Here is a 27,113-nt window from a genome sequence, read left to right as displayed (position 1 = left end):
GCAATGCTTCTTTGCCGCTCACTGCACAGAACAGACACAGAGAGAGACAACACTGCTCTGGGAAAGTCAGACCTCACACTCGCGGGGCAGTGCTGCCGAAATCTCCCAACTTAATCATAGATAAGGTTCATCCCAAAAAGTTGCTAGGTTTGTAGACAATTTTTTAAATAACTCCAACTGAATCCGTCTGAAAGAAGAAAGTCATATACACCTAGAATGACTTCAGGATGAGTAATTTATGGCTTCATTTTTGGATTGACAAATCCGGTATTAAAATAACACTGCTTCAAATATAGTTTACTGACACTGCACAAATGATCACCTCATTGTAAAGGGCGGTAGAATCCATCTAAGCTTAATGCTGCAGCTGGTTATTTTTCTGCTTATCATATCTTTAATTCACTGGTATGCGGAGCTAAGTCTATTTCAGCAACGTCTAAAGAAAAGAGAAAAAACAAAAAGCCAAACAGGCTGGCCCAAGTGAAAAACAGCGAACCTTGGGAAAATACCTTAGGCTATAGCACAAGCTCAATTTGGAGTTGTTTCATAAGAACTGAATGTGACAGGCTTGTGTCCAGGAAGTCAATGTAGTTCTACCACAATCTACTGATTCTTGTATATTGATTACTTGTGACCACTTTGGATGGTCTTTTATGGGACACAGTGAACTTTATAGTAGGCTTCTACAGCTGACTGTATGTGCAGTGACCCCAAAACTTGGAGACACCCCATTTAAATATGCTGCAACTGATTTAGTTTAAGAAAACTATCCATTCAGACCAGCCATTCTCTTCCTTGAAAAGTTTTGCATGTTGGGTTGGGTTGGCATTGGCAAGAATGAAAAATGTCATTTAACAAATAGGGAGAAGCAAAATTCACTAGATGATGGGTTGCCTGAACGGCTGGTTTCCAAATCAAAGCATTAAAGGGATAGTCCATTCAAATATTCTAATTTATCTGTGGAACACCAACGAATATGTTTTGAACAATGTTGGTAACTAAAGAGTTTCAGTTCGCATTGACTTTCATTATATTCACTTGACCATAAAATGGAAATCAATGGGAACCAAAACTATTTGGATAACAACAATCTTCAAAATATCAAAGAAAGTCATACAGGTTTGGAACAACATAAGGGTGAGAAAATGAAGACCCCACACTCTAAAAACCAATACACTTTCACACAAACATACTCACACTCAAAAAAAAAAAACATTTTCTCTGCATTTCTTCAATTCTCTAGCCTGCTTACTAATCTAGTTGTCTAATAAACCTGACATTACGAATATTCTTTGCCAAACTTCTATGTTCCTCTTTTGTATGTTGCTTTGAATAAAAGATATTGCTAAATATATAAATGTCAATAAATTACGTAATTTGTATTTTTGTGTTTACTATCCCTTTAAGAATGCACAAAGACAACCAAAACTAGTTGACAAATATCAAACAATAGTTAATCTATTTAAAATGAAGACACAAAGTAATTGGACGCTTTCTGGTTCTTAAATGTTAGTGGAATATGTTTATAGATGATAACACCTGCTAGCAGACCTTTGTGAACTGGAAGGGAACTGACTTCCTACATAACAGCAAAGGACCTTGGTTAAAAGTGAAGTTAGGTGCAACTTAGCTTGACATTTTAATTGTTGCTTAAATTGTTTAAGTATATATACAGACAAAACGGCTAGTATATTAGGACAGGGAGCATAGTAAACTGTGTGTATATGTGCTGGTTTGAACCTACTGCACCCTTAGCTATCTGATGGAGATGTTGCCCAGTAATCTGATCAGCTGAATCACTCTTCAAACAGCTCTTTGGCTAATCAAAGCTATCACACAGCTGAAGGTTTCTGAATGAGTGCTTTTCATTACAGCCCTGGTCAGAAACCAATCCAGTGCATTTTCTTTTTTCTTATTCAGCACACGCTAGCGTGTGAGTCAAAGTGTGTGCGCATGTTTATGTGAATCTCAGGATATGAGATCAGCATATTATGTTGAATACTGACTCATCATCTGTCTCAGATAAAGGTGTTAAAAGACAGTAGATCACAAAAGAAAAGAACAGAAAAGAAAAGAAAGTAGATCCGAAATCTCCGCTCTTTTTATAGCATTCACTGCTCAATTTATTTCAGAGTGAAACTGGATATTAAAAAATATCAAATTTTCCAACATGACTTTATCCTTCAAAATAAGTTGGATAATGAAAAAATGGGCTCTCCATGCTAGAATGGAGCCAGACCAGAATATGAATTTGCAGTCTACTCTCCTGAATATCGGGAGGCTTTTTTGACCAGGATGTGGAAGCTCAAAGCCACAGCCAACTGGTAATGTTTTTTCCAGTTCTATTGTTGGCATAACCTTAATTTCATTACTGTTAACTACAATGAAAAAAGACATTAATTGGCTTTTGGTTAACAATAACCAATAACCCACACAGCCTAATTGGCATAAGCCTATTTTAAAACAAACTTTAAAAGAGAAACGACTTATAAGTATAGCATTCTTGTAGCTCAAACAGAAAATCATGGTGCTAGCAACCCCAATATCATGGGTTCAATTCCCAGGGAATGCTTGAACTGATCAGATGTATAACTAAAACGCTATAGAAGTCACGTTGGATTAAAGCAAATGCATAAATGTAAATGTATTATTCTGATGAACGATTACGAATAATGTTACAAAGATTACAAAGAATTTATATTACTTTTAAATAATGTGCATTGATAAACTGAAAATTTCTGTCATCATTTACTCAACCTCATGTTGATGACAGATTGTTTATTTTTGAGTGAACTTTAAGTAAGTTTGGATCCAAAGCAGACCTACAGTTTAACACTAAGATCTATCAGCACACCCATAGAGTTAATCTGAACTTGGTTTTGTGAGCTGTGACCAATTTTAACCTTCCAAAATAACCGGAATAGCCTTTAACTGCGTTTCATATACATGCAATAATCTTTAATCTTACTTCTGATCTGCTTGTACCTTGCTTAAAGGGTTAGTACACCAAAAATGGGCTTTAATCTATTTAGAGTAGCTTTATAAAGGAATAATTTGATTGGCTACCACAGTGTGAGAGTGATTTCATTGGCCGTTTTTATAAGAAGAGGATGACAACATGAAAACAACTAAATGGGAAGAAATGACAGAAATGGTGAAAGCGACAGAAATCCAATTGATGTTCTGCAATGGAAACCACATGACAGAAGGTCATTAATCATCAAATGATACTTAATGGACTTTCAATCTATGCAAAACAAGTCACTTCTTTTTGTTAATAATCTCACGAGTCCAAGGTTGCAAGCTTTTCTGCCAAAGATGATGAACTTGTAAATTCAAGTATCAACAAGACTTGTCTTGCATAACGGCCTGTTGCAACCAGGAATACCTGAGACTAGTTGGTTTCTAGCTACAACTACGCATAAGCAGACCATAATGTCTTCATTCTAGCTAAGATGCCAAATTAAAATAAACTAACCACACAACACAGTTCAGACGCTTCAAGGGTCAAAGTTTTGCTCCCATGCAGCCTAATTGCTGAGGAAGACAACAATGGAAGCATGCTGTCATGCAAATGACTAGTAAACAAATAAAGGATGTCTAAGGAAATATATACAGATTATTCACAATACATTGGAAATGTTGTGATCATAAATAACAACGAACACTTTCTCATACACTTGTATAACTCACCTGGCTGAGCCATCTACGCAGAGAAGGCATGTCCAAACCTGATCGTCACCTTCCTGGGTTCTCCCTCATCCCAGCTTTCCTCACTTTTTTTACTTTTCTGCGTCTTCACCTTTATTTTCCTGTACCTTCAGATAGATAATGTGAGTCCCTCAAAGCTTTCTCTATTTTTTTTAAGTCCCACCCTCACTCTCTCTCTCTCTCTCTCTTAGTTTTTCCTCTGTTTTTTAGGACCTAGAGCTGACTCTGGCTCCGCCTTCCCTGCTGATTCAGAACAATGTGGTTCAGCCAGAGCGCCACACTGTGACTTCTTTCTAGGAAGATCACCTTTATAAACACAGCAAAGTTACAATCTATCATACTCTCCTCCTCCCTTCTCTTCTCTCTCTGAGATGGCTTTATCTGTGGTAACAGTATCGGACTGTGTGGAGGTTTGCTTACAGTATAAAAACACAAGAATGGAAATTCTGGCATGTGTTCAGGGGTGAATCTCATGAGAACAAGTCTAGGTCACTTAAACACAATCAACTGAAAAATAAATGTACTTTATATAAGACAAATTATTTAGGCTAATAAAAATGGATCACTAAGAATAGTAAAATTTATTTTTTTGCATTTTGACTTTTTTATATTTAATATAATGATAATTAACAGTTATGAAAAATTTCCCTTAAAATTCAAATTTCTGTAATGCATCTGAAAAAAAAAATCAGTTTATTCACACTACTGTAATATGTTAACATTTTATAATAGTATTTGGAATACAGTAATTAATTTAAAGACAGTAAGCCCATTTATTCACATAATACCATGATGTATTTACATTGATTTATTAATCTTAGTTTATGGTAATTTCAGCATTTACTTATGCATTAAAATCACAGGTTGTATTTGTAAACATTAATGCACTGTCTGTGCAACTAACATGAATAATGAATGACTCTATTTTTATTAAACTTAACAAAGATTAATAAATTTTGTAATGTATTGTTCATTCATGTTTGTTAATACATTAATGTGAATAAATGACAATTTACAATCTTATTGTAAAGTGTTACCATTAAAGGGGGGTGAAATGCTATTTCATGCATACTGAGTTTTTTACACTATTAAAGAGTTGGATTCCCATGCTAAACATGGACAAAGTTTCAAAAATTAAGTTATACGTTTGAAGGAGTTCGCACAAGTTCCAGTTTGTCGCAAGTTTCGGAACGTTTTTTTTTTGAGTATGGGTCTGTGTGACGTCAGATGGAGCGGAATTTCCTTATATGGGTCCTGAGGCACTTCTCCCGGAAGAGCGCACGCTTCCGTATAGCAGAGCACTGAGAGCACAACAGACTTCACTGATCAGAGCAAGAGCGTCGCGAAATGTCACAAAAGAAGTGTGTTTTTAAGGGACCAGTGGATGGAGTTTATTTTTACAGAGCATCAACGGAGTTGTGCAAGTGTTTTTGTTTGTTCCCTGCATTTCGAAGATGCTTGTTTTACAAACAAGGCCCAGTTTGACGACGGATTTGCACATCGTTTATTTCTTAAGGATAATGCAATCCCAACGAAAAAGGGTCGCGATCATGTGTTGGAACCGCAGGCGGTTTTTAACTTAGCTATCGGCACGAAAGCACATCAAGTAAACAACATGCGATGTTGGCATCAAACTGCACTTCCCACACGTATTACACCTTTAAAGAAAAAAAAAAGACGACATGAAGTGGAACTTAGTCATTTTCCAAAACCACTAAGCAAATATATACAGTTTAAATACAAACCACATAGAGACTTCCTGATGTAGTCGTTGCTGCTGCTGCTCTTGTTCAATTTCAGCCTCGGGATCTGATTCTGGATCATAAATAAACGGCTGAATCTGACTGTTAGGCATGGTTTGTTTTGGATGATGGTTTTTCCCTCACGGTGTCACAACTTCCAAACGCTCTCAACGCAAAAGCCTACTCGCGCTCGTGATTCTTTAGCTCCGCCCACACGTCACACCCCTCCAGCTGCTCATGTTTTTCCGGGAAAAATCTGTACAGACTATCTTTCTCTTATAAATATAATAAAACTAAGGACTTTTTGGAGCTATGAAGGATGCAGTACTACTCAATAGGTACTCAAGATTAACAGTATATTGAGTGAAAATGAGCATTTCACCCCCCCTTTAATATTTATTAGTATTTTCTCTCTTGTTATTTCATAGGAGCTTCAAAGGAGATGCAGAAAGGAAGAGTCTTGTGCCCTGCGTTTATCGGTAAGTTTATGTTCGTTGGGTAAAAAAAAAGAAAAACTCAATAAACAAAGTATAAAATCATTTAACTGATATTTTTCCCCACAATGTTTCTATAGATATCACAATATATCAATATCATGAATTCTTATGGCCACAATAACCATGATATAAAAAATCTAATACCGTGACAGCCCAACTCAGCACTATTTTTTTAATAGTTGTTTAATGACTTTAACGGAACCGGAACCGGATCCGGATTCCAAACCCTAGTCAAGACTGTGCAAGATGCACCTGTTCAAACTTCTGCTTCTGCTTTTACGCATCCCTCTCTGTCGTGAACAAGACATCACAGTTTTCTGTGCCCAAGAACACTTAAGACAGACAAACACATGGTCTGTTCTTACTCAGTAACACACACATTCACTCACTCACTTACTCACACAGAGGAAGTCTGGAGGGTTGGAACAGTGAGTAATCCAAAAATAAAGAGAAGTCAGTGCCCTTTCAGTTTAGCATGAACACAGAAGAGCAGAAAAGGCCCTAATAAACAGCTCCAGTCCTTCAGTGGATGAGCGAAAGCAGCAGGCATCTTTAGCTCATTATTAGCAAACAAAGCACCAAGATCTGAACTCAATCAACAACTTAAACCAGTCAAAGTGAATGGAGAGTGAACTGCTTTGGGCATTTTAAAACACAAATACCTTGACAGTCAAGTTGATGAACAACTTTCGTGAGTCACAAACAGCTTAAAAGTCTTTTAGTGCTGGTATAATCATTACAAAATATGTTGCAACACCAAACCTATTAACATCTAAACAAGGGAGGGAGAGAGAGAGATACACAGAACACAAGGGGGAGTGCCACACAGCTTTGACTTTATCCAGACACACACACACACACCTATACACACAATGCTGGAAAACTTCTGGACAAGAAGGACAAACAATCCAGACAAATGTCAAAGATATATTACTTGAAAATTCTTTTAAATCACTGCGTGTCATTTCTCAAATATTTACATTAATGTATCTGTCATGTTTCACTGTGCTACACACTTTTAAAACAACATTATATTGCAAACAACACATTTCCCATGAGTACAAAACCACCGCACACTCGCTCACAAGCCCACTCACAAGCCCATCTCAAAGTTCAGGTTTTTGAGGTCAGGAAGTCACAGGAAGACAGAGGAAATACTAGACGATGATGTCATGTAATTACCACAACTCAACGTAAATAGCATAATTAGTCATATATGATTATGAGATAAAACAGGGTAGCTTGTGACCACGATGTCCTGCAGTGTTAAATGTTATATAGCATTATAAATAACATTATTTTAGGATTATTACACATGCAATTTTATGACATCCTGTTTTAATTAAAATTAGTAAAATATTTAAAAGTGAGAATTTATTAAAAAAATATGGCCAATTCTGATTCTGACCTTCCGATACCGATACCGATTTTCTTTTTTGCAGATTCCGATTTTCTTTGTAAGAACAATTACTGACAACATCGATTGGTGCATCACTATTTAAAAATTAAATAATCAAAGAGAATTTCCAAAAATAGAATAGTTTTATTAAAACTCAGACTAACAGCGTAAAAGTGATTGTTTTATGTGAATAATAATAAAATACATTTTAGAATAGTTACAATAGTTTAAATTAAATATTATATTTATATGTCTATATATATATATATATATATATATATATATATATATATATATATATATATATATATATATAGCAATAGCAGTATAAACAACACACACATACAAAACTACAGGTTTTTAAGCTCTGCATACACACACCAGTTTAGGAACTTTTTAAAAGAAGGAGGGAGCATTGGTCACATGAAGTGGAACTGAGAGTGGGACACATGACCATCTGTGACACACAGCTAGAAATGAATGGTTTACTACTGAAGAATCTGTGGCAGCCAAACACACAAAACACCACAGGAAAACCTGATGGCACTCCTGAACTACACTGAGCACAACACATCCACAAAGTTACAGAAACCAGACGGTCAGATGACCACTACAAAACTGAACACAAAACACAATATGACAGGCTAGGAATGAATGACTAATTATATTCACTGCCCTCCTTCATTCATGTGCAAAAACAGCTTTTATAGTCTATGTAAATGATTGATATCCCTTGTGTACACTTCCCCATCTTGTTCTTGACGTTCCTTCCTCTCACACAACACATCTGACACTGCATCAGTCTCACTCCACAATGCTGAGTGTCATTAGTCTCTGAACAGAATGCTGTTTGAAAGAGCACACTTATACAGACTGCACCACCCTTTTCATCTCAACATGTTTGATACATTACATTGAATTTGATGACTGACACATGATGCACTTTTTAAACCATCTCAACTTCAAAAATCAGCTTTCGATAAGCTTGATCCCTTCCTACATGAAGATAAATGACTGTATCAAATAACCACCATCAAGTTAAGTTACTTTGATTAATGTAGACCAGAAACGTTATGTACAATACGACTGTTTGACCTTAACCATAATATTCGAAGTAATACCTTATTAGAAAACTGACAGACTATAAATGTCTCTAAAACACAGTGAGCTGCCTACCTAGACAGCATTGTAGTCATTATGAACATTTGAATCGATGCCCAAAAATGCTGTCTAGATAGGCAGCCTAGTATGTTAAAACAGATCCATAAAGGCAACTTCGCAAAGAAAAAATGAATTATCTATCGTTAAATATACTTTATAAGAGGTAATATAAACAATTAGTTTTTCGCTCTTCACAGGATTAATTAAATTAAATTAAATAACAACGGAAAAATTATTATTTTTTATGTTCGGTAAACTCTTATTAGCGGCTAACCGAGTAGCTACGCATGCTAACACACGTAAAATTCCAACGTAAATTCCAAACAAACGTTATAAAGGTAAGTTACTCACGCGCTCCTGCTCGCTTTTCACATCCCTCCGCAGTAAATGAAAGATGTGAAAGCGCGCTTTCCTCGCTTCAGCCATCCAGAGCTCATGGAGACAGTCAAACTTCTGCGAGTTTGTGGTGTGTGTGAGTGAGTTAACTGGGTGGGATGTGACGGCAACATTCACATGATGAGAGAAAATTACACTGGAGGATCAGATCATATCACATCCACGGGAATACAAACCTGTCTAACAACTATCTTGTGTTTGGTGGAAAGTGTTCAATTGTAAGCTTACAAAATAAGTTTCATTTAGATCCCATTGGAAGGGAGTTGCAATAATAGTAACTAGTTGCAATATAAATAAAACCTTTTCAGTCATGTTAAGACTAGGGTTAAGATTATTTATAAATAATAATATTAATGGTTGTGGGCTGAAATAATTATTCACTCTCTGCATAATAAATGTTTTTCTAAGATCAGGATTTGACCACCACCTGGTGGCAGATAGGATTTACAGTCACTTGGCAATTTTTTTCTATTTTATAGAACATTTTTCATCACAAATTATCAATTATGACACTGTATAAACTGACAAACTGTAGGAACATATAGCTTTTTTTTTTTTTTTTTTTTTTTTGTTACAAATAACAGTATAAACTGACGGATTGTAGAAGTTAGCATTTTTTTCTATTTAATAAAATATTTATAATTACAAAATGTAAATTAAAACAATGTATAAACTGATGGACCATAGAAAAATTTTCTCGAATGTAATACTTTTTCATTTCAAATTATACGCCTAAAAAATTTACATTCGTTTTTGTATACTAAATATAATTTTTTTTAAATATATTAGTATTTATGTCATTTGCTTTAATGAAAGCAAAAATATCTATCATTTTCAACAAAATATTTCAAAATATATCAAATCTTATGCTGTCATATGCATTTCGTATGCTAAACTGAAAGATGCAGAATTATGTCTCTTTGAATTATGGTTAAATTGGATGCAAAGCAAACATGGAAGTTGATCATTTATGGATAAATGAAGATTCCATTCAACAATAGTTTTTTTTATTTTAAAAAAATAACAGAGCATGTGAAGTCTACATCTCAGACATTGAGATATGCATGCATAAACTGATTTTGGAAAGTGGAGGGTGGTTAAAAGACAGTGACACAAACACCTGTCTGTCTCTATTTCTGTTAACCACGACGATAAAGAATCACCAGGAGTCCGTCGCCACATTGTGGCTGGCTCACTGACACAGGAAACAGTTACCATGACAACTTAGATCTACATCCTGCCTAAATGCAGGAAGCTTCACAACTTGTATCTCAGACACTCCATCATCACGAGCCGATATCAATGAACATTCTAATCTCCACTGTAACAAACCACCATAGTCTACCACTGCAATAAAGACATCCTTTTGTTCTCTTATTTCAAAAACACTATTTAGATCTGTACTGGGGTTTAGCTTTAGTACAGATAGCAGAAGTCATGTGAATCTGCCATAGATGTCATGTGAAGCTGGAGTCAAAGGTCAAACTCTTGTAAACCCACACACACATAAACTTCTTTTTATAACTTCTATGGTAATTGATAGCCACGTTTATTAAACTTGACATGAATATTGCTCTCTTTCATTAATTAACCTTTATGATTACTGGTGTTTGTTAAGACAAGAATCACAATTATTATTGCTTATACTTTAATGTTAAACTATCCCTTAATAATAAGAAGCCACTTAGCAACCCTCTAAACACTTTAGCAACTGCATAGCAATGGCTGGCATCTACCTGCAACACTCTAGCATTGTTGGTGAAATGTTTTGGATGGACACCACTCATTCTGGTTGTTCTCTCTGATTGTCTTCATGCTGTTATGGTGCTGTGTCTTATTTGCACAAAACTCATGCATGCACAGATGCACACACACCCATGAGGAGGAAGGGATGGCATTTGAACATCTGAGCTTTCCCTCATTAAACGAGATTCACTTCAAAGTCATATGTGAGAATAACACCTGTGGTAAACCTCTAACAGTTCTAACACCCATAAACACAATAATCTCAAATCTACCAATGCTAATTCATTGTTATAGTGGCAAGGCTTGGTGTGGAAGTTTCCACCACAGAATACAAATCTAAAAAAGGTAATTATGACCTTTTTATCTCACAGTTGTGAGGTTACGTCTCAGAATTCAGACTGTTTTTCCCAAGGATTGCGAATTTTTAATCTTGCAGTTGGGATTTATTTGGGAATCTCAGAAATTCTAGATTATACCTTGCAATTGCGAATTGACATCCCGCAATTTTGACTTTTTACCCCGACATGTGCAAAAAAAATCTGAAATACAAGATGTGAATTCAGATTTCTGAGACAAAAAGCCAAAATTGCAAGATGTAAACAAAAACAAAAAAGGTCAGAAATATGAGATATAAACTCAGCATTGTTAGAAAAACGTAATTTGAGATTGCATTTACCTTTTTTAATATTTGTATTCTTTATTAATCAATCAAATGATGCTAATCAAAAAATGTCCCCTTACCTTCATGTGGTCCTGGCAGCGGAATACATAGCAGGATGCTTTTATCTCCTCTCTGAGCAGACAGCCAAAATAGCTGGGCTCTTGGCTGTTGTGAATGAGTTTGGTGATACGATGAGGCTTGTGATCAAACAGAACCATGTGTTGCAATGGGTCCCATGGCTTCCCCGGGCCTGCTGTCTCCAGAACGCAGCACACTTTACTGGAAGAGATCTTCAGCACCACAGGCTGATCTCGAACCTTGGAGCATCAGAGAGAAAAAAAAATCAAAGTTAAGAAGTACCAAAAAAGAAAAGCACCAAAAAGTGTCATGATGTGAAGTGTCATATGTACATAATATAGTACAACAAAATAGTCAATAATATGTACCATAGTATATTTTCCAAATAATACTTCTTTGTATACTTTCTTTATGAAAATGTTGTGGTCAGTAAGAATTTATTTATATATATATATATATATATATATATATATATATATATATATATATATATATATATATATATATATATATATATATATATATATATATATATATATATATATACTTTTATTCAGCATGGATGCATTAATAGATCAAAACTGAGTTGAGAAATGTGTTATGTTTTCGGTTTCACATAAATATTCTTTTCAACTTGCTAAGAATCTTGAAAAAAATATATATCATTGTTTCGAAGAAAATATTAAGCAGCACAACTGTTTTCAACATTATAATAATCAGAAATGTTTCTTGAGCATCAAATCAGCGTGATTTAAATTGATTTCTGATAATGTGACACTGAAGACTGAAGTAATGATGCAGAAAATTCAGCTTTGCGTCAATAAATAATATTTGAAAAATATTTCTCAATATTATTGTGTTTACTGTATTTTTAATTGTATGCATAAGATACTTCTTTCAAAGACATAACAGACTAACAGACCCCAATTTTTAAACAGTAGTGTATCTTTACAGTACATTTACATATAGGCTTTACATTGTTGTTTTTGTTTTGTGTGTGTGTGTGTGTGTGTGTGTGTGTGTGTGTGCTCTTGTTTTTGTGACACATCAGGACTCAACTCTGTATAATGACATGGGTATGACACAGGTATTACAAGGAGAGGGTGACTTATGAGGACATAACCCATGTCCCTATCTTTCAAAAACTTATAAATCATACAGAATTATGTTTTTTGAGAAAGTAAAAATGCACAAAGTTTCCTGTGAGGGTTAGGTTTAGGTGTAGGGTGATAGAATATACAGTTTGTACTGTATAAAAACCATTACGCATATGGGATGTCCCCACTTTTCACAAAAACAAACATGTTTGTGTGTGCATGCTTTTTTTGACATAGATTTTTAATATCGCATTTAAAAACTGACCTCTGGAGATTGAGCACCATTTAATTCAAGGTTCCTGTTCTTTTCCCCCAACCGGGGCCTCCGTATCTCAGCCACAACCCAGGGGAGCATCGCCATGGTGGTCTGTGGATGGATGGCCAAAGATCCTACAAGAGTTAGCTTGTACTGAATCTCCTCTTCCCCTTCCTCTTTCTTGCTCTTATCTTCTGATCCAGGAAGTGATTGTACACAGAGAGGGTGAGCTTTGATTGGGTCATCTCTGGGTTTGACCTCAAAACAAATGCCCTCCATGCTCTTAATCATAAAATGAGGAACTATGTGTAACCTTCAAAAGACAAAAAACACCAACATTAAACATGCATGTGCAGATACATGTAGGGTCTAACACACTTCACTGTCTATGACAAACCCTTTGCGTACAACTTCATCAACTTTGCCATTTGCAGAGGATTAAAACAGCTTATTCTGCAAGTCCCTGCGAATGTTACAGAAGGACACAGGCAAAGAAAACTTCCCATATGAGTCTCTTTATAAATTACAAGACTGGGAAAAAGTAGTCTTACTGTTTGTACAATAATACTGAATATCATTTAATTAACAGAAAGTAACAGAATTAAAATCATTCAAGCATTTATTATTGCTTATTTAATCTTTAAATGTGCATTAGATGAGACACAAGATTATATTTTTAAATAAAAAAGATAATATTTTAATAATATTTTAAAAACACAAAGATTATCACCAAATCAAAAATAAATCAATAAAAAGTCAAGTAGGCTAAAAACCACGGTTATTTTATAATAAAATATTTTTAATTGGCTTTTGAATAATTTTAAGTTTCATCTTAATTTTAGTTTAAGTACTTTTGTTATGTACAGTACTTTTGTCCTTTTATGGGTTATTTTTTTATATTTCTACATTATTTTTAATATTTCAGTTTTAGTTTTAAAATTCTAATTGAATTTATTTACATTTGTCATGACAACTTGTCTGTTACATTCCACTTTTTAAAGTTTTTCCATTTAATAATATTTTGTTTTATTTAAACATTTTTTTATTTGTCCAAAAATATATATTAGATGACAATAACAACATGTACTTCACGTGGTATCATCTAAATTAAATAGGCTAATATAACCTAGAACTGCATTGTTACACCATTAAAAAGTCATTTTTAAGGATCAAAGCAGATAGAACTAACAATTGCTCTTTTTTATAATGCCAATGGATGCATTATATTGGGAGGCACCCAAAGGACTTCACTAATAACTACATAAAGGCATAAAAATAAGAGTTATAAGATAAGATCATGTCAAGGTCACATTGTAAATCTGGTTTTGAAGCATTGGGAGATATTGCCCTCTTGCACTGATCTGAGACGTTCCCCATGTGCACAAATCCACTGGAGCCAACAACAGTGAGTATAAATAGCCAAACTAATAAGAAACAACAGAAAGTTTATCTGATGGCAAGAAGTCAACATAAAGATACAAGAGAGGGGGGTCATGGAGTCATACAGAAGCCTACCAGCAAACCAGGTCATCTAAAAATAACACACTACATATCAAGATTTTAAGGACAGATGGCAAGGTCATATTTTGTTATAAACAGGTCATTTTAAAGTACGCATTTCTATATACAATCAATGAGCTTTAGCATAGAAGACGATTTTTAACTTTCACTTACCTTACACACAATGCACCGCCTTGAGGAAGTGCTTGAATAACAGTCACGTTAGTTTTTGACAACGCAGACTAAACTGGTCCTTCGGAACCTGATTTTCAAGCTGCCTTTGATCCAAAGTAGTCGATTAATCACAGTATCTGTCGCACCCATAGCAATAACACGGAGTAGTGTGAGCAGAGAGCCTGTGATTGAGGAAGTCTTCAGCTCTGACGCTTAAATGAACTTCTGATGATGCTGTTCTGTGCAGATCACGGAGAGAGTCTTACAGCATCAACAGGAAACGAATGAGAACTCATCTTTTTTTAGTCCGGGTGTGCTTTTCAAAATCCACTTCGCATGTTAAAGCTGCGAAGTTTGTTTTTTTTTTTTTTTTGATAAGCTTCACCACAGTTTACAGTCTTAGTTTAAAAAGAAGAAGAAGAAAACGGTCACTATTACTCATGCTGTTTCCCTTGTGACTTTCTTTCTTCTGAGGAACTCGTAAGGAAGTGTTCAAACTGATGTCACCATTCATTTTCAATGCATATTTTTATGTTTTTAAGTGAATAGTGAACAGAGTGAGCAAATATGTCAGAATTGTCTTTTTTGGTGAATTTCCTTTACATTTTGTAGTCACACAGTGCGCGAGATTATTAAAAATCCATGTTACTGTACAACGTCAAAGTAGCTAGCTAATGTGTAATAGTATATTCTTAAGCATTATTGCATTTAATAGTAGGCACAGAGACTGCAAGGTCAAAGTGTTACCCCAAATAATAATGTATCATGTACCTACCCCAGTGCGCGCTCACAAGCAGCTTCTGCGCTTCATTTATGACACAGTTGATGTCCTCGGGTTAGCGCGAGCTCCACACACACACACACACACACACACACACACACACAGTACAGTCACAGCTGTGCAAGGCTATATATAAAGAGGTGTAGAGTGACCGTGATTGCTTATAACTGAAAAGTTTAAAATAATTATATTGGATAATTATAGACTAATAAAAAAAACAAATATAGACTTTCACTGGACAAAAAATAATTGGTCTAAATAGGTAAGTATGTGTATATATATATATATATATATATATATATATATATATATATATATATATATATATATATATATGGATTAAAGGTGTTTGTCTTGGCTGCAATAGTATATATATATATATATATATATATATATATATATATATATATATATATATATATATATATATATATATATATATTCTACAGTAGACATCAGAAACTGAAACATAATGACAACAAGTAATTCCCAAATAAAACCAAAGTCAACAGAAGTATTAAGACTGAGACTACCCCATCATTGTAAGTGTAGTGTATATGTTGGAACTTTGATGTATTTCTGATCCGGTTGGCCATGTCCACGCCGCAAATGTTGATGTTGTACTCAACAATTGCCACTGGACACCTAGACGTACTTTCTGTCTTTCTTAGACCGCTTACAGCACGTGTCCTGATGCTCATTGCTGAAGGCAGACGATGTCACAACACTTAATGATATTGAGTTCAGGAGAACTTTGTGCGACCACCATCTCTGATGCTCTTATCCCTTTCTATTTGATGGTCTGATCCTCTATAATGTTGCACTCCTTTGGAATTCTGCTCTTAATGAGAGTTCCAGTGTCCAGAAGGTCAGCCGTTTTAATGAACTGGTCAAAGAACCAGTGGGTTCCTCTGGGAACCCGGGACTCAGCCAAATGATACATGTGCATATAAAATACAACAATTATTGTAAGAAACAATTTACTCAATGAAAATGAATAGGCACTTGCTTTTTCTTCTTTTCATTAATATCATTTATTAATAAAATATTACTTTGTCAAATATATAAAAATAATGCTGACATTTTCCAAGCATAATTTTTAAACGAGTATAAAATAAAAAAAAAATCACTGAGGATGCTGAAAAGCTGTATAAAAAAAACATTAAAACAGATACAGTCATGCAAATAAATCATAACCATGAATTTAACAAGTTAAAAATAAAATGTAAGTTTTGCGATCACCTATACACTCTGCTGGCTGTAAACAGATAATACATGCAACTTCCTTTTTTATAGTCCAGTTTATCTCTCATACTTCATGAAAACACAGTTTAAGGAACCCATCAGACCAAGGGCAATGAATGTTCAAATAACATGTATCTATATGTGTCATTTGGTATATTAGTTTTTTACTTCTACACACACTTCCACATAGATGAAAGACACACTTTTGGTTACCACTTACTGTTTATTGATGCAAAATAAAGACGCAAAAACAGCACTGTGAGAAAAGTATTATACTCAAGAGCACCTGAAAGGTATTAAATCACTTTATACAAAAAAATGACATTCTGAATGAATTATCTAACTAGCTGGTTGAGGCTGGCATTCAAAATCGAATAAACATTTACAAACAAATTGCATGTAGTCAAAGAGTTACTGAACGGAGATAACTGAATAAAGATGCAACGGAATCATGTGAATGTGGAAAACTAAAACTCACTTTGTTCCACGGTAAGGCTGTCAGGTCCCTCTAATTTCTTTTAAATTATTATTAATTGACATAAGCTGGCTTTTTGATTTCTGAGGTTATTCGGTTTGAAATTGAACTGAAATTGAATCATTTCTGTCAATCAACTCAACTAATAAATCTGCTGAAATGAATAACCTTTATATTAATTCAAATTCACTTTCTTTGCTATGTTAGCACATTCAGAGTTCCCTACTGTTGTTCAATAAGGCAAATGAAAAGGTCTCTCGTATAATATATATTTCATTCGATAACATTGTAGACTACAAAACAGAGGTGAAAAAGGAAAAAGGCAATTGGCATGTTCAAGTGGCACCAGATTTGATCTACACTTCCTGAAACAAGAGCAAGTTTATAGTTGATATGAGAATGGTTATGTGTGGCAGGTTAAGACTAATAGCAGAAATAGATCAGGTCCTTGTAATCCTGAGCGATACGGTCTCTCACTCTGGTCGAGGAGTCAGGTTGTTTTTCTCAGGTTGGTAGAAGTGTTCCACGATGGCATCAACCAAGTTATTCAATTCAGTTTTCAGTTGGTTAACATCACTAGAGAAGAGGAAGACATAAAGCTTGTTTTTACATGATTATGAGCAATTTATGCACCATGCGCCGATACAAAGATTTTAGCAAATGCCAAGACTATGATTAAGGCTCTATGGTCATGATGATCAAACTACAATTCTGCTCTTATTATTATTGTATCGTACTGTGTGCACAATATGCTCAATTTTCTGTATGTACAGAAAACCCTTATGACCCGATACCTTAATAAAATAAATATGCTTTATGAGGCAACAGCAAAGAAGGCCACTGTTGGATTTTACCATGTAATACTGTTATATGACATATACAGAATATATTTTTATATCTGTTATTATACAATTTGTTTTTTTACTCAAGCACGTGATCAGCTAAAACAAAAATAAAAATCCCCCCCATTCAATATGAATATACATTTTTTTAAACAACACTAATTGATTACATAAAATAAAATACTAAAGTTATACATAATTATATCTTATAAATTATTATAAAACATATTTGTATTTTAGTATTTTCCTTTTTTTTTTATAAACTAAACAAACCAAAGAAATATATTACTATTGCAACTATACTATTACATTGTATTAAAAAAACATACACACACACATAAATACAAATGTTATACAGTATATACTAATATATATATATATATATATATATATATATATATATATATATATCAACATAAATTATATTATGACTAAAGTAGTATATAATTAGATGTGATATATTATTGAATAGTCAAATTGAATATTAATAATAATAATAATAATAAAATGATAATATATTCTATATATATTATAACATTCATAGTAATTATATGACTATATTATATATTACTATTATTATATGTACTATTATATTACTATATTATTATTATTATTATTATTATTATTATTACCAAATGTAAAAATATTATTGCAATAGTAAAATTTATTGGATTTGTTCATTTTGATTAATTAAATAATAATAAAATTAAAAAACTTTTAAAAATAACTACAGCAATAATTGTATGTAATAATGAAGCCGTCTGAACACCTGTTTCCTGGTGCAGCACAGAGCTCAGTGTAGTATTTGATTTTAGGCTCTGTGCCGCTGGTCCTCATTGTAGCCACGCCCCCGCTAGCAAAGGTGAAGGTAATCATCTGACTGCTTTTATTGGTGGGCAAAACCTGTGAGGAACAGAAACAGGCTCACAGATATAGGATAAGAAAACTTTACAGAAGATCAACTATCACAATACTTCTAATCATTATGAGCTACGCACAGCCTTGTTGTCTGGCTGGTCGCTGTCAAAGCCTGTGGTAAGATCTCTCACTGCTGTGATGGAGAAGCCCCCGCACTCTTTAGGGTACGAATGCTCCCCGTCATAGTTCCGAAGACGCTCAAACAAACGTTTAATGGTGTCTTGGTCGTGACAGATGAAGTAGGAGTTCTTGGAAATGTGGTAACCATACCTGAAAACAACGAGCCAACGTGAAAATAGTGATTAACAAGAAGATACAGTACACAAATGATTAGAGAGGTCAATGGCAAAGTTTTTGTGACACATACTCCTCATAAATGGATCGGAGTTGATGGGCCAGAGTTCTATTTTTGGAAGCCAGGTAGGAGACAAACTCGCCAGCAATGGCAGCCGCACTTAAGCCATCTTTGTCCAAAACTGCAGGAGAACACATGTAACCTACAACAACAAAGCAACCAAAGAACAACATTAAAGCTTCTCAGGTCTGCACAACTGTTTTCTAGAATAGTGAGAGAGAACCATTTCATTTCATACAGAGGATGGTTAGATTTAAGCTGAAAACATAACGGGTTCTTATACTACAATTTCTGGATTGACATTGTATGAATTGATATCATGATGCATAAATATTCATTAAATCATAATGATATGTATTAGGGCTGAAAAGCAATTAAACGTCAATTATAAATTAGGACATACTGTGTCTAAAATGTAACACAATATTACATTCTTGTTTACTGAACAATCAATATCACATTTGCAATTGTGCAGATATTCGAGGAAAAAACAGCACTCCTGCTTGTGACACTTCTAAACAATATATGATATAAATATAAGACAAAAACCCATACAGGGGCATTATTATTTTAGGGGCATATATTTATTTTTGAATTTATAAGCCAGTACTTCTGCTATAATTATAGCACAGCTGCATGTCATAATCTTTTAACATTTACAGGAAAAAAAATATATTTTCTTAATTTTTTTTGTATGTTGTATGTCAAGTTAGATTATTTTATTACAAATACTATTCATTAGAATATTTGAAGCGATCCATTGGCCCCCTGGTTGACAAACACGTCACTAGGGTCTGTGGTTTGAACCCAGGATCAGTGGGTTACTCATCCTGACAGAACGACACACAGATGCACATGAATCTTTAGTGGTGTGGATGTCAGAGTACCAATAGCTTCTTCAAAGGCAAACAGAACAGTCTTTCCCTGCTCCATCAGCTCTTTGGCCCGGTTTCCCATCCATTTAAAGCCTGTTAGAGTTTCCTGCAAAATAGACATGCAGAGAGACAGTCAGTAAAACATCAAGAATGACTAATCACTTGCTTTTTTATTTTTATTATTAGAAGCATATGTACTTCAAAGTGGAAGCCCTCTTTCACAGCGATGGCACGGAGGATTTTTGAGGAGACGGTGCTGGATAGCATGTAGACATCCTTAATGAAGGCTTTTCCATCTTCTTTCTGCTGCTTCCAGCATTGGAAAATCCACCATCCGAGCAAAGCACCCAACTCATTCCCAGAGAACACCCTCCACTGACCACTGCAGGAAGAATTATTGCTATTCATAGTGACACACTGAATGAAAATCCACACAGAATGCCAAACAACACTGACCTCTCCTGCTTCTCAGCAATAGCCAGTCGGTCAGCGTCAGGGTCATTTGCCAGAATAACAGTTGCTCCCTCTTTATCTGCCAGCGCGAAGGACAGCGTCTACATACACAAACACAGCTTACTGCATCTGGCTTTACATAATAAGAGCAAAATATTTTTTTGTTTGTGTGTGTGTGTGTGTGTGTATGTGTGTCAGTGTATTATACCAAGACTCCTTCTCCTTCCTCAGGGTTGGGGTATTTGACAGTAGGGAACTCTGGGTCAGGATCCTTCTGCTCTTCCACAGCATAAGGAGGGTGAAGGTCAAAGGCCTTAAAAGCAGCCTGGACAAAAATATGGCCCACTCCATGAACTGACGTATGGACAACCTTCACCTTTGAACTCTTATTCAGCTCCCTGTGAAAACACAAGACGAACAAAAAAATGAAAAAAAGACTATAAAGTATATATATATATATATATATATATATATATATATATATATATATATATATATATATATATATACATATATATATATATATACTGTATACACAGACCAAAAGTTTGGAAACATTACTATTTTTAATGTTTTTGAAAGAAGATTTTTCTGCTCATCAAGCCTGCATTTATTTGATCAAAAATACAGAACATTTTTTAATATTGTGATATATTATTACACTTTAAAATAATTGTTTTTAAAATTATTATACTTTAAATGATCATTTATTTCTGTGATGCAAAGCTGAATTTTTAGGATCATTATCACATGATCCTTTAGAAATTATTCTAATATGATGATTCATTATCAAAGTTGGAAACAGTTCTGCTGCTTAATATTTTTTCAGAAGATGTGATACTTTTTTATGATACTTTGATGAATAAAAAGTGAAAGAAAAGAAAAAAAAAGAAGCTATGTTTTTAAAATATAAATATTTTGTAATAACAATATACACTACTGGTCAGTAATTTGGGGTCAGTAATTTTTTTACTTTCTTTTTTTTTTTTTTTTATAAAATCAATACTTTTATTCAGCAAAGATGTGTTCAATTGATAAAACTGAATATATTAGACAACAATATATTTTATTCATCAAATATATCAGACAGCAGAACTGTTTCCAACACTCATAATAAATCAGAATATTAGAATGATTTCTAAAGGATCATGTGATCGACTGATGTTACATGTGACACTGAAGGCTGGAGGAATGATGCTGAAAATTCAGCTTTGCATCACAGGAATAAATAATTTTTTTAAAGTATATACAAATAGAAAACTATTATTTTAAGTTGTAATAATATTTAACAATATTACAGTTTTTTCTGTATTTTTGATCAAATAAATGCAGGCTTGATGAGAAGAAACTTCTTTCAAAAACATTAAAAATAGTAATGTTTCCAAACTTTTGGTCTGTACTGTATATATATATATATATATATATTTATATATATATATATATATATATATATATATATACACACACACACACACACACACACACACAAGGTAAATATAAAGGTATCCGCTGGATGACAGCTCACAGATCACTGATTAAACTGATCTTGGAATCTTTAAAGCGTCGTATCTGTTCTGTTCTGTATACAGATCTGCGTGAGTACCTGTGAAAGCAGTGCTGTTGTATGGTCTGGCAGTATTCTCTGTGTATGTCCTGGTATGGGTCAGTGAGAAGGGAACTCTGAAGAGCTCCATCAGTGTCCCATGATTTAGGCCACGGCTCAAGGTTCTGTTCTATCGCTGCAGCGATGCCTGTATCATGGGGAGGAATGATCTGAGCTCCGTTTGCCCAGTACACCTTAAACACACACACAATGAAAAACGGGTCATATCTTTAAGTCTATATTTCATTCATATCAAACATATTATTTAGGGATGGATGATACCTTGTATCCATTGTCTTGTTTGGGATTATGGGAGGCTGTTACCATGACACCAGCACACAGTCCTAGATGTGATACAGTAAAAGGCTAAAAGAAGAGAAGGGAAGAGAAGAGGCTTTTTTTTACTTTTACATTTACACAAAATGTTGGGGTCGGTAAGTAATTTTTATGGTTTTTGGAAAGATGTCTCTTACAAAGGAAGTAAATATTTCAGTTAACAGTAATATATGACACAGAACGCTTGTAAAATCAAACTTAACTGTCCAATTTATTTCATTTATTTATTAAGCGGATACTAGGATACATTTGATAAATGGACATTTCAAAAGAACAGTGTTATTTGAAACAGAAGTTTGTAACAAGTAAAAGTCTTTACTGTCACTTTTGATTAATTTAATGCATCAATTTAATTGGTTAATTAAAATATTAATTCATTTCTTTAAAAAAAAATATCTTACCGACCCCAAACTTTTGAAAACATTTTATTATTATTATTAATGTTTTGTGTGTGTGTGTGTGTGTGTGTGTGTGTGTATGTTTCTTTTCTCTCTCCTTATTTAATTTGCGGTCTATCTCTGTTAATTTCAGTCACTGTATACATTCTGGCTTTACATGCAGTATTTGTATAAATCTGTAATCTGTGTTTCTTATGATATTTTCATGTTAACAATAAAACGCAAAAAAAAAGAAAAATGATTTGCACCCAGACCAATGCTTGGCTAAAAAATGGGGAAAAGACATTTAAATACCACTGGGCCACTAAGTTACAGATTTGGAAAGATAAAGAATATGTCAAGTTATGTGGATGGCATAACATTTTCCCGCTCAAATTCCAAGAAACATGACATTTTTGACTTTTTAAATAAATGTTTTTTGAACAAATACTTCATTTTAAATAACAGTTTTTGGGCTAGAGGTAAAACAGAATGCTGTTTGAGGGCTCAGAGGGAAAGGCTGAGAGAGTGATAGGAGAATGAGTGAGAGCATGTCCATGTATTCATGGGAACAGAAAAGTTGATGAATGGTGAAGCATCTTCATGAACGATTCTAGTCTCTTATGCAACAATCTCACAATGTGCTCCTGTGCAATTGTGTCTCTCTCTCTTCTTTCTCATGCGTTTGGTTGTTGGTTTGTGATTAGTTCTTTGAAGCTGGACGTAGCAAAATTGCAAAAAGATGACAAACCTCTAACCACAATGAACAGCACTTCTAAATAATAAACCAAAAAACTGTACAATGTTACAATTTAATATTTCTGAATATGCTCCATAGATATTTCCTAAATATATGTACCATCACAGTAATATCATATATCAATACAATATCAATAATAGCATATCAGAATTAGTAATACACCTGAACTTTCTCTCCATGACTACAGAAGGTTCATACGAACCACGTATGGAGTGGGTGTGATGTCACTGAAGAGGTGGACCGGGACGCCTCGGCTGATCAAGACCGAAGCAGCAAGACAGGCGAATCTTTTACTGCTTCCACCACTAGGAGGGTGAGCGCGAGCATCAAACCCGATCACCACCCCTCTCTGCTTCAGATCTGTAAAACACTGCTCCAGGTACACACAGAAACCCTATCAGAAGCAAAAAGAGAGAAATAAATCTCAATCAATATCCTCACTTACCACAAAATGTACTGTGACATTGTGAAAACTGACAATGTGACAAATAGCTTTTGGAACGATGATTATGATTTTGCTTAAAAATCTCTGTTTGTGTTCAACATAAGAAAGAAAGTGCTATACATCTGGGATGGCGTGAAGGTGAGTAAATAAGTGGAGTTTCCCTTTAAGGCCTGTTCACACAAAGATGAATCTTGGTGCGATCTAAAAAGAAGTCAGATTACATTACCTAATAAAAGTAACATAGATTACGCTATGAACTCTAGTTTTCATCGTGTAATCAGTAACGGACTACAGTTCAGTAAGTCATCTACCCAGCGCTGATTACTATGTATTTTTGATTTTCTTTAAGCGCCATCTACTGTCAGAGAATGAATTTACAGTATGTCACCTGTGTGGTCTGTATGATGGTGAGGTCATTCATGCAGGACACTCCCGGTCCCATGACGGCCCTCAGTCCCGCCGTGCCGAACTCCATACGGGCCCCGAAACACTTCTGCAGCTCTGACACGGCTCTGTCCTTAACCATAGTCTGCACCGCAGCGGCCGTCTTTGGATTCTGGAAACACACACAAAACTATTCTATATTTACCAAAAAAAATTTCAAATAACGTGCACTCGGAAAAATCACAATAAGACCAGGAATGTGTATTTTTTAAAAAGTAAATTAGGTCAGTTTTGTTATTTAAAAGTTTTCATAAAAGTAAGAGTGGGGGGGGGGGGGGCCTCTATGTCTCCAGACACTTTGTCCTGATGATTCGGATTAGTGTTGTGTGTGTGTGTGTGTGTGTGTATAAATATATACACGTCTCCTGTCCATCATGTGAGGACAATATGCTTTCACTCTCATGATAAGTGAGACCAAGTGAGGATGCAATTGAAGAGCCTTGATCCACTGCATTTTATGATGTCCTTTCCGAGCAGCACATGGGCCAATGCAATCATTTTGATGAATACACAGCCAAAATACAGTAAAAAAAAAAAAAAAAAGTTACATTTTTATTGCACTGTAAAAAAGGTTGAAATCATCTGAATATCCAATTCTGCTTAATCAATTACCTTCCACTTCTGCGTAAAACCATGTGACCCAGTTAAGCACAAGACTCCAATTACTGTAATGGCACTACACAAATATGCATTGTAATGACTTGTATGGAGCTGTTCATTGACACTGATTTACATGCTATTTAACGGTTTCAGTGTAACTGGGACAGTCTAGAAACCGTTTGCGCCTGTTTGTACGTTTCTTTGTTTTTAAAGCATAATGCTCTTCGCTGTGAGTTCAGGCAGGTTATGTGTTTGTAGCAAATAAAAAAAATAAAAAATCAGAAACACTCCTGATGATTTATCATCTCAAATGTTTTTCTTGAGGTTAAATGAAGGCTTATTCTTAAATCTCCTCCAGCTTCTCAGAGTTTTCTACTAAGGAAAAGAACCCAGTGATCTGTGACCTGCTCAGATTTACCAAGATCTGCAAAAGTTTGTAATATGAAACACCCAAACCAAATCACCAATTTGAAATCTACTCTCCTGTAAACGTTTGCAATCTGCTTTTTCAAAAGAAATTAACACTTTTATTCTGCGAGAACATATAAAATGTGATCAAAAGTGACAGTAAATACATTTTATACAAAAGATTTAGATTTCAAATAAATTTTGTTCTTGTGAACTTCTATTCATCAAAGAATCCTGAAAAAAATATATCCTATTTTTCAGGATTGATAATAATAAGAAATCTTTCAAGCATCAAATCAGTATATTAGAATAATATGACACTCAAGACTAGAGTAATGATGCTGAAAATCCAGCTTTGCATCACAGGAATAAATTCGATTTTACAATATATTCAAAATGAAAAATTATTTTTATATTGTAATAATATTACTGTTTTCAATGATTATTTGATCAAATAAATCTGCCTTGGTAAACAGAAGAGACTTCTCTAAAACAGTAAAATCTTACCAACCTCAAACATTTGAATGGTATTTTTAATTTTAATTTTTAGTTGTGAGACAAATTAGAGAATAGAGCTAAAAGGATTTTAGGAGAAACATTTAGGCAGAGCTGATTAATCTCAGAGCAAAAGTAGATTTTAAATAACGGCAGATCAGTAAGGATCTGACTGAACAGAAGTTCAGATGGCATTGTGTTGAGTATCTCCTGTAAGTTAGTTAAGAACACTTCCTGGAAGCAGGATTACTTCGACTTTAGTTGATCATCACAGGGTGTTCCTGTCTGTCAACGAGTCACTTAAAATTAATGCTTCAAGCCAGCTTTACAGCTGAAGCACTAGAGATGTCAGATCTCACACATTTAATCTCACACGTGTGTTTGGTCTTACCTTGTCATACTGCAGCCACTGCGTGACAGCCTGGTCCAGACGACTGTCTCCTGTGCTTTCCAAGCCGTTCTCCATGTTGATCGAACTCGGAAGTAAACCGTATTTCAACCGATAAACAAATGAGACGGTCGCTATGCATGAATTGAATGACAGTGTGATCCGTGAATGTTCCTGTTCGACTGTATGTATGTAGCACGTCCAGTGAACGGAACTGAGTGGGCGGGGTGTTTTCCTGAAAGGGGCGGGGCACATGATTGGCCCATTCCATTGCGCAGCAGCTCATTGATGGAGCATTTGTAGTTTCGGGAAAAGCTTTGGCCTTTTCTTTGGCCTGTGTAATTTTAACTTTTCTAATTCTAATTTAGATTCTATATTTAACATTTTGTGTGAAAAAAAAAAAAAAAATAGCAATACATTTTGTCTATTATTTAAGATATTTCTGTGTTCCTAAACGTAAATTGATATAAATAAAGCAGTAGAGCAGGTATTAAATTAACATAAAAGCTCGTTCAAGTATAAATTATCCATACTTTCATTGGGGTCCTAAACTGCACTTGTTTATATTATTTCATACAGTAGAGGGCGCCAAACTCCTGTTATTAGTGGCACTGAGGTCACTTCAGTGTGAGAAGAAACATTAAAATGATGTGCTGCAAATTGATTTTATCTGTATATAATTAGTATTTGTAAGAGACTTCAGATTGTAGACTTTAAATATCTGTTGCAGATTACTGACTCTACAATGACTGAAAGAGTATAACAATCAGAACAGAATTCATTCTTCAATTTGTTTTTTTACTCATACAATGTAAAAAGATTTTATAAAAATTAAATTTTAATTTCACTAAAAGCAAAGTTTAAGGAATATGTTAATTTTCAAATTCTATATAAA

General features: G+C 34.4%; 2 protein-coding genes across 5 annotated transcripts in view; both read right to left on the bottom strand.

The window, feature by feature from the left end:
* Nucleotides 1-15,253, bottom strand: part of LOC127964766 (TBC1 domain family member 1) — a 47,030-nt gene extending 31,777 nt beyond the window's left edge. The window contains exons 1-4 of one of the 4 annotated variants that reach the window (XM_052565129.1): nt 15,194-15,253; nt 14,419-14,657; nt 12,754-13,057; nt 11,394-11,630 (exon numbers count right to left, since the gene is read on the bottom strand). In XM_052565129.1, the coding sequence (XP_052421089.1) occupies nt 11,394-11,630; nt 12,754-13,035 (519 nt within the window). In that variant the 5' untranslated portion in view covers nt 13,036-13,057; nt 14,419-14,657; nt 15,194-15,253. Of the gene's footprint in view, nt 1-3,693; nt 3,866-8,861; nt 9,030-11,393; nt 11,631-12,753; nt 13,058-14,418; nt 14,680-15,193 lie in introns of those variants that run through there. The other 3 variants (XM_052565471.1, XM_052565214.1, XM_052565297.1) reach the window with 3 other exon arrangements.
* Nucleotides 15,254-16,647: 1,394 nt separating this feature from the next.
* Nucleotides 16,648-26,457, bottom strand: LOC127965111 (phosphopentomutase). Its single transcript, XM_052565721.1, has 13 exons — nt 26,222-26,457; nt 24,272-24,439; nt 23,641-23,832; nt 22,248-22,331; nt 21,966-22,159; nt 20,571-20,760; nt 20,366-20,463; nt 20,108-20,291; nt 19,922-20,015; nt 19,047-19,176; nt 18,760-18,949; nt 18,531-18,664; nt 16,648-17,495 (listed from the first exon to the last, which is right to left on the bottom strand). The coding sequence occupies exons 1-13, from the start codon at nt 26,294-26,296 to the stop codon at nt 17,393-17,395; spliced, it is 1,836 nt and encodes a 611-aa protein (XP_052421681.1). The 5' UTR covers nt 26,297-26,457; the 3' UTR covers nt 16,648-17,392.
* Between the last annotated feature and the right edge of the window lie 656 nt (nt 26,458-27,113).

Source organism: Carassius gibelio, chromosome A1, assembly GCF_023724105.1.
Source record: "Carassius gibelio isolate Cgi1373 ecotype wild population from Czech Republic chromosome A1, carGib1.2-hapl.c, whole genome shotgun sequence".
NCBI classification, from domain to species: Eukaryota; Metazoa; Chordata; class Actinopteri; order Cypriniformes; family Cyprinidae; genus Carassius; species Carassius gibelio.
This window is presented reverse-complemented; position numbering and strand designations above follow the sequence as displayed.